Genomic DNA, 14,357 nt, shown 5'->3' with positions numbered 1-14,357 from the left:
CTCCCTTTAATTTAATAGCCATTTAACTTGTAATATACCCTCATTTACCTTCCAGTACTAGCATTACACGCTGTATCTCACCGGCCATCCCAAGCGATAACTCTTACTGTATGTTTTTCACACCCCTGTGCACTGAGCTGTCCTGGGAAAAAAGCCCACGTCATGTGTGACTCAGGCTTCACGTGGGCAAGCCAGGACTTGTTATCTCTTCGTGTTTTGCTTCGCTTTCAGGAAGTGGGTTGCTGAGCAGTTCTGTTTTAGGAAGAGAGGCAGCAGTCACTAATGAAATCAGTATTAATACTGTACGTGTCAGGGGTTATGCCGAATTTAAAGAATGTAAAATACTGTTTAGATTATGAGGAACTCCCGTGTTGAATATTATACTGCAGTTGAATGATAATTTAGAATTATTGAATGCATGTTTCCCTTAAGCTCCAGTAGTCCACATTAGACTAAAAACAAATAAAAAAGAAACATTTATTATTACAAACTGTACATAGATATAAACATATGCAGCGTGTGTTAATTTGCATTAATTATAATTGGTGACAGGTTCAGCTTTCTTCTGCAGCGTCTCTTCTTTTTATTTTCACCACCTCTCTCTGTTGCCTGGAGTGGCTGTTAAGCTGGGGAGCAACATGAGCTCAGATCAGGCACACAGGACCTTGAGAGCTCAAATCCTGTGAGACACCAGCAGAGTTCTGCCTCCTGCTTACATGGGATTTAAGGTGTCTCCAGTTTGAAAAGGCAGTTGTCCCTGCGTTCTCATGCTATGCAATATGCTTCTCTTCTAGTGAGAGGAATGATGGTGATATCTGTGTGCTAATTCACAATGTCCTAAATGTCGAAGTGTCTTGCAGAATGTATTCAGTCAGTCAATCCTTACTTATTATAGAGACTCACAACAAATTGCTGTAGAACGTTTTATAGACATCTGTACAGCAGAAACTTTATGTACAGGTCCAGTAGACCAACGGGCACAAGGATGAGGAAAACAAATAGAGAGACTAAATCTCTGGGGACCGAAGGCCCAGTGGTTGCTTCCCTTGCAGGCCGTCTGGAGGCACATAAGCAGGTTCCAGATTCTAGTTTAGTTCTTACAATTTCACCCGGGGTGCCACACGTCAGAGGGTTACTCAACTGCTCTAAAATCTGAGTACCTCCTCGAAGATCTAGCAAACTTCTGGGAACCTGCTCGTCTGGGGTTTGACATTCTAGCATCCTAACTCTAGTGGTAAACGGCACTTGAGATTCTCGGCCGTTGCTGACAAAAAAGTGTCAAAAAATGTTACTCTTGTGCCTTGCGATCTCGTTTTTGCTGTTTTGTGTTCAGCGCATGGATCTCAGCTCTGCTGACCGCACCCGGACTCTGCCTGGACTGAAGCACTCCAACCCTTACAACAAGCTGTGGAGCCTGGGCCAGGACGACACGGCCGCTCCCGCCGAGGGCTCGCTGGGCCCCGAGAGGCCTGCGCCCGCCCCCCCCACGGAGCCCGCGGACCCGCAGCGGCCCCCCAGCCGGGAGAGCTGCGCGGCCGCCTTCGATAAGACAGAGCCGGCTGCCGGGGGCCAGAGCAACATCACCATCCCGCGTCCGCAGGGACGCAAGACGCCGGAGCTGGGCAAGGGGCTTCCCCCGCCGGTCCCCCAGCCCAGGGGAGGGAAGACCCTTCCTTTGGCCGGAGACGCGGGAAAGGTGGCGCCTGACTTTGCCTTCCAGCAGGAGACCTTCGGCGCCAAAGGTGGCGGACAGGAATTCAGGCAGGCTTTGAACGCGTCCCCCCTCCCCTCACACCTCGCTGGTCCCGACATCCTAAAGCCAATTAAAGTCAGCTCTGAAAGTGGCAGTGATGACCTGTTAAGCCTTTTAGACCCCTTGAGCACGGCAGTAGGCTCACAGAGCAGCACCCAGATAAATAACCCTCCCATGGGGGCAGCCTCGGCGCCCACAATGGCCACCAGCTCCGCTCTTTTTCCCTCTGTAGGGGCTGACTTTAATACTCCGTGCCCGGCATTCACTCAGCAGCAGGGGTATCCCCATCCTGTAACCCCAATGGCACAGTTCCCACAGGTATCTCTCAACCCTTTCACTCAGAACTTGCATTACACACCGACGGGTCCCCCAGGGACCCACTACGTCGCTCCTGTAAGTAACCCATTCCGCTCAGCTTACATACCTCCTGGCACAGGATATTTCCAGACTGCCGCTAAGCCCCACTATGCTGGCTCACCCTTATCAGCTGTCTTCAGCCAGCCCTCCTCTCTGGGGCAAGGGTACCTCCACCAGAGCCAAAGCCCAGGAAAGCCAGCAAGCTTTCAACAGGCTGGTTCCTTAAGCAGCAGCAGCAGCAGCAGCAGCACTGCCACTGCCACTGCCAACGTCCTTGACTCTAGGCCCGGCAAAGCCCCGCCAGAGATGCCCCTGGCCGTGCCAAAGTCCCTGCCTGCAGGGGAAGAGCCGCTGGATTACCCAGGCAGACCCCAGGAGGTGCCTCAGGATCCCTTTGAGGATTTGTTGAACGTCACAAAGAAGGAAGTGGAGGCACCCACGCAGAGGAGAGTAGACCACCTTCGAAAAAGATGGGAAACCTTTGAGTGACCTGGGGGCGCGGAGGGGTTACTGTGATTTGTAGCTGCATCGACTGATTTAATGTGACTTTGGACTCCAGCCGTATAGTTCTGCACTGGAAGATTTTTCCTTTTTTCGGTTTTTAACACAGAGGGGTACCGGTTGAACCATTGTGCTGAGGGGGAAATTGAGGTGTAGCTGGCACTAAAGTAACGGAACAGTTGCAAACAGACACTCGAGGTTTTCTTATCCGTTGGCTCCTGCTGGCATCTCAGTCGGCCAGCTGCATAACGTCCTTCTGCTGTATTTGTAAGTCAAAAACAATTTATCGTTGGAGGTGTAGATGGAGTAAAACCGACCCACCCTGCTTCAGTACGTATTTACAATACCTTGCCCATGTAGTGTAATTTCACAGTATTCTGCAGAAGTCAGTTGATTTCTTTGCAGACGTTTTTTATTTTGCTTCTGCTAGAATTGGTGATTTAATCTTATAAAAGCGACCTATGTTCTCAATGGATGCTGGTCACTTTGCTTCGGCTTCATGTACAGTGTAATTGATACCTCTAAGTAGAGCTCAATAGCTACAATGCAAGGCTCACTAGCTAGTTAACTGCCTTCTTTACAACTGTATTTTGCTTTTGTAGAATTCAGTCTGCATTCAATGATTTTGCTTGTAGAAGACATTTTTACTGTATAAGAGCATAAAGCAAAAAAGCCTTTGTTAGTTTTCCGTAGATGCATTTTAACACAAAGCATATTCTCCTGTGATAGTTTTAGCAAATAACAATAGTGATATTTAGTAGGGTTTTTGTTTGTTTTGTTAACAGTGTTACAATTGGTGGAGCAGACTTCCAATTTGAGTTGGATTTTTGTGTCTTTCACAGAGATATTTAACCAAACGTTGACAAAAGCAAGTGACCTTTCGGGCAGTTAAATTGAGGGAAAAACTGCACCCATTTCATTAATATTTTCATTATGCAAATGCAGTGTCTATTTCAAAGCATAAACACTTATTCATCATTCAGTATGGTATTCTAGTAGAAGTGTATTTAAAATATGAAATTGCTGTTTCAGAATTTTTTTATGGATATTCCTTACAATACCAAAAGGAAGAAGATTCAGTTTATGTATAAATCTTGTTTGTAACATAATTTGTATAATATTTAAATTCACTCAAAGGTATACACTGTATTTTGGCCTTATTAGAGTAGAATTAAAAATGACAACTTTAGTGACTTTTTTCATCATTATGTTTGTGTGTTTTAAGACAATCAACAGTTTGTTGTTGTTGTTATATATATATTAGATCAAGGTTATGTATCCCAAATGGTATACCGATGTAACTAGAGTGAAGTCCTTTAACAAATGGTTAAAAAATAATAATCCATATAATTATGTGGATGTACTGACACCATTCCGACTTCACTTTATCTTTACAAGTGTAATTTTTTAAATGTAGTCTTCCACCTAATTCAAGTTTCTCTGTTTCTGTTAGGGAATCCTTTGATCTTATTTATCCTGGGGTGTACCTATAGCTCGTTAGCTTTATTTCATTTTCAAGGCCTTCACAGGTCACAGTGCAATTGAAAGCTTTAAGGAACCATGTTGAGGTCGTGGAAGACACTCACACTGCAGATCCAATGGTTTCTGTGGGTTTATTATTGAGTGAATGTAATGAAACTTGCAATGTATTATGAGGTCGTTTTGAAACACAGCAACAAGACAGCATAGCTTATCACTTATAAATCAATTGCCATCTGTATTGCTTAACTTGATGTTTTTTGTCATTTCATTGCCAGTTACTTACCGATATCAAACACTCCCTCTTCTTAAAATATCTACGCAAAGCTGGAGGCATTGGTGATCTGAAAACACAGAGGAGCCCGGCTTGTAATGGAGTGATATTTATTCCTGTGTTATTAGCTAGCAATATTTAAGGCAGAATTTGCTTCTTCTTTACAGCAGTCACAATATTGAAAGACTGTTGTTTTAAATTTAATTTTTGGGTAAAAGATGAGGTCAGCTAGTATTGAGGATAAGGTCATTTGAAAAGCAAGGAACTGTGAGCAATTAAAATGAACCCATTTCTCTGCTTTATTCATCATAATAACAGTTCTTTAGTGCAGTAATGATTCGCTGAGTGTTATCCCAGTTCTAGTCTTAAGGACCCTTTCATCTCCCAGGTGATAGCTTTATCTGGAAATGATTTAGGAAAGAATCAACTTTATACCGAATAATTCACACAAATGATTTAGATCCCAGAATATGTTAATACTGGAAAGCAAAGCAGGGAGGCATTCACAATAAAGATCAGAAGCTTATTGGATGAAAAATCTTACCCATTGGTATGTTTCAACAATTAGAAGGCAAATAAAACACGAGCCTGACTTGTGCTGTTGCTGGAAATGAATTAGTAATATACCATTATATTGATTTATTTTATCATTCAGTTGTTAAAAAACGAATTATCTTTTAATACATGTGTTGGGCTTGTAACAGATGTACAATGTTTAATAAGAAACAGCAACAGATACCTCAGTTCCAACAAGAAAATGTAGAAGCATGTCAAAAAGGCTGAAAACTGTAAGACTAAAAAACGTCACTACACATTTTATTTTGCTTACGAGATGAATGTTATTAAAACTAAGGCTGACAGTCAACCAGGATGAATTTGATCCCTGTGTTTAAACAAAAAATTTTAAAATGGTTCCTTACTTTACAGTAAATGAAAAACATACAAGCATACTTAAAATAAAAAAACTGGGTTAAGTGAACATACTTTTTTAGTTCAATGCTGAACGTTTCTTTTTATGATGTAGTTCAGTCTGACTAAAAATGCAAATCCCAACAAAATACAGCTTGTATTATTCAGTTTCTAAAAAGCAGAGGCTAGTGGTTCACCTCTGCCAGCCTTTTTATTTAATATCAGGCGTTTTATCATCTAAGAAAAATGAAAGATGTATGGAATGCAGACAGGAGCCACGCGGGGCCACACTACTCGTCGTGATGGCCACCTGCAAATCCGGTTTGTGGCCAACACTCTCAAAAGGGACGCATTCGACCTTTTGTACAAAATACATTTTAAAAAAATATGAAAGACACCGCAGTGCAACTGGCATTACATGATGTGAAAGTTCAAATAAAAGTGTGGCCTTACCGCAAGAGAAAGCTCAAAGTCAGCTAGTACCAGTCGGTCATTTTAATCAAAGCACGTCCTGTGTCATTTCATGTTCTTTTTTCCTAGAGTATATCCTGTTAAACTGTGAAACATAGGCTTGTTTTTATTGACTTTACTACCATTTAGGACTCGGGAAACTGTCGGGTGTTTTGTGTTTTGTTTTGCTTGGATTTCTTGTTTTCTTTGTTTTAATACGTCAGTATTAAATAGCACAAGTTTATCATCTTCCCCATAATCCTACTTTGGTTTTTATTACCTGTTTTTTGCACATTGTGTTTCCTTTTACTTCTTTTTATACAATTGTGTGTTGTTTGTATTTTACAGACTTGGGAGGAATCGCCACTTAGTTTTCTTCCTGAGGACATCTCGTTCTTTTTCATCGTTAATTTATTAATTCGATTACTTCATACACGGGAGCAGTCATTTCAAAATACACTTATTATTACACAAGTGGGGCATCTAAAAGTTAAGACCTTTTATTGGGCCATGGAATCATACTAAGTGATAAACTTTGACCAGTGCTTTTTTCTGTGCTTTTAAATTGAGATTTGTCAGGTTAATATTATTTCACAATTATGAATAAACTACCACCTAAAAAGTATGGCGTTTTGTTGAACTCTCATTCTTATTAAAAGTGATTTTCGTGTCTGCATTAACGTTTGTTTCACTTACCAGTTACTGGGCATAGTGAGTCCCCAGGGAGCAGGCGAGTTTTGCACCTGTTTGAGAGACATGGAAGATGACGAACCTCAGAGCACCAGCATCAGGGTAATGTGCTTCCAGGTCAAATCTCTCTGCAGCAGAGCACAGCTGAGGTCCTGTAAGTGACGCCTTTGCAAATGTGAAATCATTTTCCTTCTTATTCATATTTAAAGTCCTCAAGTATGTCCATCAGAAAGTCTTTTTCCTTTACTGTATCGCTTGGTAACCAAAACTACCCATGAAGAAGTCAAAATTGAATTCTGAATTTATGACAAATACTTTATCGTAGGGTATTTCCATTTTTTGTTTTATTGAAACATAATGACTAAAAAGTCAATATTAGGGCCTTCTAGTAACAGAAAATGAAATGACATTGTGTACATATTTAGGGAAATAAGAGTAAGGCACAAACAGTACAAGCTGCTTCTTTCTGTCTGTTTACGTTTCTTTAAACTGAAGAACTCAGGTAAATGTAACCTTAATTACACATAAGGAGTCAAACATTCCAAATATTTTATTTGTTTAGGTAAAAAAAAAGTTGGGCCAATTTTTGATCACTAGCAAAGACAGACTTGAATATACCTTTGAATTTGTGTCCCTTTGTAAAATAAGAAATGTATGCACAATCAATGTCAATCCTTCATTAAAAACTATCCCCTTTAGTACATAAATGCGTTACTTTCGTTTTCCCTGATAGCATGTATTGTTATACTGTATTTCGGCAAGCAAGACATTAGCAATATTATAGCCCTTTTATTTAAAAACATTAAAGATCCCTAAACACCATTGCCTAGGCACATTCTACAGTATCACAAAAATAATTTCATTGATAAGGATGAAAACAATAACTGAACTACACATATATTAAAAAATGTTTGTGTTGCACGGAACGCCCAGCGTCAGTACCTTAGCATAGTTATTATGTTCTTGTAGAAAGCATGGTGGACATTAAACAGTCCGTACTGTATGTTGGAGAGGAACAAGTAATAGGTTTATTCCATGCTGAAAAAAAGAAGAAAGAACAACGTTTCGGCCGTGGAGCCTTCTTCAGGTGTCAAGTATGTCTGAAGAACACACCACACCTGAAGAAGGCTCCACGGCCGAAACGTTGTGTTCTCTTTCTTCTTTTTTTCAGCATGGAATAAACCTATTACTTGTTCCTTTGCAGCCTACGCATGCTGACGCAGCTACCCACCTGAACACATACTGTATGTTGTCCACCAAGCCTAAATGATCTGCTGTATGTTTTGTTGTCTACGGAATAAAGTAGCATAATTCATGACTTTAACAAAATATACATACATAATTCTTCCTATTAACAATGTAGCATCCCCAGAAACTATATATTGAGGAATGAAATGGTGTTGCATAAGATCTGGGCTGCTGTCTGTGTGGAGTTTGTATGGTCTCCCTGTGCTCACATGGGTTTTCTCCAGGTGCTCTGGTTTCTTCCCAGAATTAAAAAAAAAAAGTCTGGTGGGTTAATTGGCTTCTGGAAAAACCGGCCCTGGTGCGAGTGAGTGTCTGTGTGTGCCCCGCGGTGGACTGGCGCCCCGTCCGGGTTGTACCCCACCTGGAGCCCGTTGCTTGCTGGGATAGGCTCCGGCTCCCCCGTGCTTCTCAATTGTAAGAACCCGTTAGAAAATGGATGGATGGATAATGTCAAGTAATGAGATGAAGGTTTTCTCCAACCATTTTGTAACCGCTTAATCTAATACAGGGTCACAGGGGAGCCAGAGTCTGTTTACCCAAGTCCAGCTCTCAGCACTGTGTGCTTACTCCATATCAAGTGACATCAGCACTACAGCTGAACAGCTCTCCATACATACTCCCACATCTCCCTCCCAGCTTTGTTTGCAAAAAAAAGTTTGGAATACTTGAGATTAATTGAAGCCACCATTTCTGACGGTCTCTGTGTGCTTCTTTTGAGAGTTGGAGCAATGTGTTTTAATTTTTTAGTCTTAGATATATAGAGTTTTATGGTTCAAAACACAACAATTGCATATAACATCAAGTACAAATACAGTAGTGGCACTGCCTTATGTGGTCAAAACAACGCGTTTATGGCTGAAATAATTTAAAAAATGCAACTCTATGTGTATGCCAGGGGACCAAAATGTCACAAAGTTCAGTTTCTTAATTACTGAGATTTTAGCTCTGATGCAAATTGTTCAGATGATGTGCTGTTGTCTCAATGTTACAAAACAATATCCCACATTCAGCAAAAAATAATAATTTAGGTTTCACAGGTTATGTGTTGGACAAAAAATGTTGTAGCTTTTAAGGTTACATTTTTAGTAGGTCACCTTTGCAATGAGAATTTGATTTAATCCTACAACCTGAGAGCAGTATACTCACATCTGTTGACTTGTAGATATGTATCTCCAGCCATTGGCTGAAGGTCAGAACAGTATGAGCGCAAGGCTCATCCCTAACAAAGGAGAATCCAGTTTAGTGGAATCAGTCCTGACAGCAGTTCATGCCTGGCAGCACTTTTGGTTCTCGCTGTGATGTGCACATCACTCATCAGAGTGCTGGACAGTCAACAGCTGTCTATCAAGGCAGATAACGGACCAGCTTCAACACCAGTGGTGTACTTACAGTCCATCACATACCGACCTTCAGCGGTTTCCCTTCAGCAGACGTTTCCCCACTTTAGTGGAATCAATTCAATGTCCAAACCGCCTGCGCTGGCAGGAGGTCAGTCCCTCCTGGCACTTCGCAACATCTTTAAACAAGATCCTGTTGGTGGTCGCTGCCGGTGAAGGAGCACTGTCCACAGGAATTCCGATCATATCAAGCGCTCTTCCGGGGGGACTTTTAGGACGCTATCCATCTCCAGGCGCGCTCCTGCCACCTCCTGCTGGCTTGGGCTGTACGTCCCCTCGGACTGCCGCTTCTTCCGGGCTGTGAGCACCATGAAAATGAGGCCGATGATTACCAGGAGCACACAGCCACAGGCTACTGGGACGGCAACAACGACGAGGGGAATTCTGTTGTCTTTTTGCTCCTGTTTCTGCAAAAACACATAAATAAATTGTTTGGAGACGCCCATGTTTTGATTTATATGCCCCCACACTGAAAAGAAGTTCAAATGTATCGGTATCACACTTGAATTCAATTCCTAATGATGGCAAACGAATGTAAAAAGACAGCGTGCTTCGTACTTTGGCGTGCAGAGGAAACGACGGTGCTGGGCTGAGATCAGGGCTGTCACTCCCACTGCCCCCCCTCTCTCTAATGAGACATGAGCCAGGGAGAACTGCTGCAGGTGGGGTAGAGGGAGGGAAACCAGACATGAGAAGCCAGGGGGTAGCTGTATGTCGGGGAGCAGAAACGCAACATTAATATTTGACCTTCTCCTGAACCCTCGTTAAATAACACCGTTTCTTGTGAGGTTTCAGAACGGCGCTGTCGGGTCAATGTGAAAATGTCTGGCCTGGGGACCTCTTGGCTAGTGGCTCGAGCCCAGATCTCGTCACTAGCTGACCATGATTCACAGTGACCCCTGTGGCCTCCAGGCACTTGGAGGAGGGTGGTGCTGGTGGCCAGGCTTGTGCCTCATCTGAAGTCAGTACCGAACCCCCAGTGCGGGGCTGTATAGCCTATGACAAGCAGGGTCAGGAGTCTACTTAAACTGGGGCATCAACCCACAAAGACCGGTGGAAAGATGGATGCAGCAGAGTGTTATTCACATTTGAAATGTGAAAGAAGACACAATCAACAAAGAAGTACTACTGGGTTGCGTAGTGTTTACAAAATAAAAGGGGTTTGTGGCTATTTTACTTGTATTTATGCCAAAGATATAGGTAAGACATAAAGTGCATTTTGACTTGCGGGTGAAACTCGGTCTTCTACCTCTGAGAAAGTTCAATTCGTTATAGCTCTGTATTTTACGAGAAATTAGCATCGTGACTGAAATTGTATAAAGAAACTGTTAAAAGCAAAACCAAGCTTTTTTCAAAAAGCATGTTTGGGCATTCAGTTTTGACAGGGTTTACAATCAGTGGAGTTCAGGTGGGTCCTTACAGTCGGGAGTATGGTGTGTAAAACTGGCATCACCAGCAGAGCAAGAAGGAAAGCCAAAACTGACAAAGTCGCCATGACTTTGGAAATTTCTCACAGCAGTGCTTGGAAACGGCAATGAAACTAATTTAGATTAAGTTTTAAAAAGTTGTGCAAAGGGTGGCAGTTCAGGTGTCTTCATCTCACTTTCATTTCATTGAGTCTCGCCCTTCAAAAGAATTTAGCATGTTTTTCTTCAAATCTTATTTCAGTTTCTTGCCGCAAAAATACTTAAAATATATTGTATATACTGTAAACGCATATGCACTATTTTGGAAACATTTACAAATACTATTAAAAAGTTAAGCACTAACATTAAAAAGAAACTAAATTAAAAGCAAATGAAGAATTGAACCTGTACAGGCTTTCCCCAGTTATAAATAATAATAAGTAGGTATTCCAGAAGTATTATTCATTCAGAATCATAATACTTTTTTAGTTTATTTAAACAGAGTTTAATCTGTAGAAAGAAGCCCAGTTTGGCTAGCAATTTTGTCCAATAACAATGTCTCAGTGAGACGTGAGTGTTTAAGAGGTACTTACATTTGTTTCACAGAGTCGTCCAGAATACTTTTCTCCACAAATGCACTGAAATGTGTTACTGAGGTTTCGGCAGGATCCACCATTTTGACAAGGATTGGCAAAACATTTATGTGCGACAGTTTCACACCTGCAAAATACAGAAATGGGTTCCATTTTAAACACAAAATGCATTTTTATTTTTTCTTCTCAGTACTGTAAAATCAATCGAATACAAGTTTGGAAGAGAAACTAAGACTACACACAGATGGAAACAAAGCTACACATTCCTGTGTGAGGTTCTGAGGGCACATTCACAAATATTTGCATTACCTAAATATTACCTAAGTCTGACTAATCATAAATCCTCCCCTTTGTCTTGTCTTTTTAATGAAAAAATAGTCAAATATTTCAGGCATATAACATATTCAGAGGAATATTTATAATTAGGCATATCCAGAGAGATTAACTTTAAGAATACTCTGCAGTAGTATTAAGCCTGAATGTGCAGTTTTTTTTATTAGCACTTGTGAAAATATTATTCTTTTTTTTTGCCTACTGTATAATCATGATTGTCACAATTGGTTGCCGCTCCTCATTTAGTCTGCCTCGGTACTCAATTCTCTCTTAATGAACTGAGAGCTCATAAAATGAATGTTTGCTAGTAATGTATGTTTTTGTTTATTCGCTTTATTTTCGTGTGCACATCTAGTTTATCCAGGATCAAATCGCACTACCATTGAGCCAGCTCCCCGGTTGATTTGAATTGAACATTAAATTAAAGGTTATTTTTAAAAGGTCTGTTAAGATGTGGAAGGGAGGATGTTTTCACATAGCTTGCATTCCGATCATTCCAGCTCCAGAGTTCCGTCGCTTTAAGAATTAATCCTGGAAAGTTTTAAATGCTAAAGAATGCACGTGATTATAGCTATCAATATAAGGATGTGAACCTAAGCACACTTTTTTGTATTTGTTTTATTCTTCCACTTAAGGAATACTGTCAAAGCGAGACATCGTACAGTATAACATTAATTAGAATCTCTTTCATGACATCGAGTTATATGTTTTGTTACCACCTTTTGCAGAATGTTCCTATTAGAGGTTTCACAAGGACCAAGAAATATAAACGTATTTGTTTTATATTAGCGTCTCTACACTACTTTGGCCTTTTAATGTTCTGCTTCAGACTTATAAAGTCTAAAATCCTTTACTGTATGTCTCTCATATATTCTATTTTACATCTCATTCTGCAGGCTGGCTCATATCTCCAAAGATTCCTATGAAAAAGGCAACAGGGCTTTCAGTTTCACTGCAGCTAGACTGGGATAGTTTGTCTAACTCAGTAGCAAAGGATCTATCTGTGGATCTATTTAAAGTTAACTTACTGTAGGTTAAAAAAAATCAATTTTTGTGCTTTGCTGATTTACTTATATGCTTCCTATTTTGTAATGTCATTTTAATTCTTATTTGAAGTGCTTTGAAACAGTTAAGTCTTAAAGCTTTTAGAGCACATAAATATATTTGATAGAAGATCTGTTAGCATTCAACAAGGTTCTTCTTGACATAGGGTCCAACTTAACTCCTTCTTCCAGCTCGTCAGTTACATTGAAGAGACATGGAAAACCCTGGACCTGGTCTGCTTGACTCTACTTTGGACTTTATCCAATAGACACACCTGAACATGACCATTTCTTTCAGGCAGGTATTAAGACATATGATGGCAATGCATAAAAGTCCGGATCTCTGATTTCTGAGATTGTAATGAAATGCCATTTCTACCATAACATCTAATAGTTTAATTATAGTACCTGTTTCAACTGTAATGTGAATGTATATATGAAAGGAAAACCTTCATCTTCTCTCTGGAATCTGCTGGAAACATAGCTAGTGTTGCCGTGTTTCATTCAGAGTCATGGTCTTTAGATTTTCACTACTGCACACTTAGCCATTAGATGTCACTATAAACACAAATATAGTCAACTGCGATTATTCATCTCCTTTGAGATCCAGATGAACTTGAAATAATTACATTTCAGTCTTTGAAGTTGTAGTAGTTTTTGATAACTTCCTGGAGAATCAGGATTAAATTTTAGGATTTTCTTTGGTTTCTTTAGTAGAGCCAGACTCTGCTAGAGAAACTTCATTAATTTGCATTAAACCTGAAAAGTGATTCATGTCCCTCCTTTACAATCAGTGATGTGGAGAGTACATACATCTTTGATAAATATTGATATCTCTTGACTTTCAGCTTTTGTGGCCTGTCGCGATCCTCTCATCATGCTCTGATGAGACTACCTGAAAGTCTCTGCACTTCCCCAGAGCTTGCGTACTCCAGAATCTTGCCATGAACTTTAAGTTCAATTTTCCTGGGAACCATTCCTCATATCAATTAATACTTCATCTCCTCCGAGATTATCCAATGTTACATATTTCCTCTCCCTGGAAAAACTCACAGCTAAGCCGCTGAAGCCATGATACAGAGTATTGTATCTTACAACCGCGGCAATGCTCTTTTATAAACAATCGCATTCTATGTGAGCATTTACTCACTATAAGATTCCTGAACCCTCCTCTCACAAATTCCCAGGATTCCCATGTTCCATTATTTACATCTCACTGACCTGCAGCATTCCAGGCTACTCTCCCTGGTTATTAAACTGGTTCTACTCGATCCTAACTTTACGCTATCCTCCTTCATGGTTAGTTAAGTATAATACTTAAGCACCAAAGCAGATGTGCTTGAGACATTCTCCTCTTACCTGTCCCCTGTGAAATCCGGCCCACAGGTGCAGTTAGCTCCCCAAATACCATCAACACAAGTCCCCCCGTTGAAGCACTCCACATCGTCTCCACACTGCAAAGCTGGGTACGGCCACCTGTTTGCATGCAGTATTAAAAGTGAAAAGAAGTCCATGAGGGCATAGATCGCTTTATCACACATGGAAGCTGCCAACCTGTGATCTTATTCTCAGATGAGTAAGAGAATTTTATATTTGCATTTGACAGTTGTGTTTACAATTGTTCCATAAGAAGAAAATGAAAGAAAAATTGTCCTGTCTTCTTAATGTTTCCAGTATTTACATATAACTAGTGTACGCTATGAGACCACTAGATTTAGACGAGGTATAATTAGATAAAAGCATAGAAACGAAATCTGCACTTTAAAACATTCGAAGAAACAATAGCAAAGCCCCTGCCATTACTGGAATGCTGAGCTTAGCCAAAGACATTTTAATTAAAAACATTTCTGGAATCGATTGTTTGCCAAAACATGTTTCTTTGCAAAGCCATAGAAGCTCTAAAAGTTTGCCCCGCGCTGATGAA

At 40.6% G+C, this 14,357-nt stretch overlaps 2 protein-coding genes across 8 annotated transcripts in view; one reads left to right on the top strand and one right to left on the bottom strand.

Moving 5' to 3' along the window:
- dennd1a (DENN domain containing 1A) overlaps window positions 1-6,348 on the top strand; it is a 267,700-nt gene extending 261,352 nt beyond the window's left edge. For all 6 annotated transcript variants that reach the window (XM_088940720.1, XM_088940718.1, XM_088940719.1 and 3 more), the window contains one exon: window positions 1,334-6,348. In XM_088940720.1, the coding sequence (XP_088796846.1) occupies window positions 1,334-2,599 (1,266 nt within the window). In that variant the 3' untranslated portion in view covers window positions 2,600-6,348. The remainder of the gene's footprint in view (window positions 1-1,333) is intronic.
- Window positions 6,349-6,737: 389 nt separating this feature from the next.
- LOC148816044 (protein crumbs homolog 2-like) overlaps window positions 6,738-14,357 on the bottom strand; it is a 40,482-nt gene continuing 32,862 nt past the window's right edge. For both annotated transcript variants that reach the window (XM_088940716.1, XM_088940715.1), the window contains 3 exons: window positions 13,793-13,909; window positions 11,058-11,184; window positions 6,738-9,465 (listed from right to left, as the gene is read on the bottom strand). In XM_088940716.1, the coding sequence (XP_088796842.1) occupies window positions 9,241-9,465; window positions 11,058-11,184; window positions 13,793-13,909 (469 nt within the window). In that variant the 3' untranslated portion in view covers window positions 6,738-9,240. The remainder of the gene's footprint in view (window positions 9,466-11,057; window positions 11,185-13,792; window positions 13,910-14,357) is intronic.

The sequence above is a fragment of the Atractosteus spatula genome, chromosome 23 (genome assembly GCF_055471065.1).
Source record: "Atractosteus spatula isolate fAtrSpa1 chromosome 23, fAtrSpa1.hap1, whole genome shotgun sequence".
Lineage (NCBI taxonomy): Eukaryota > Metazoa > Chordata > Actinopteri > Semionotiformes > Lepisosteidae > Atractosteus > Atractosteus spatula.
Note: the sequence above shows the minus strand (reverse complement) of the source record. Positions and strands in the feature narration are given on the sequence as shown.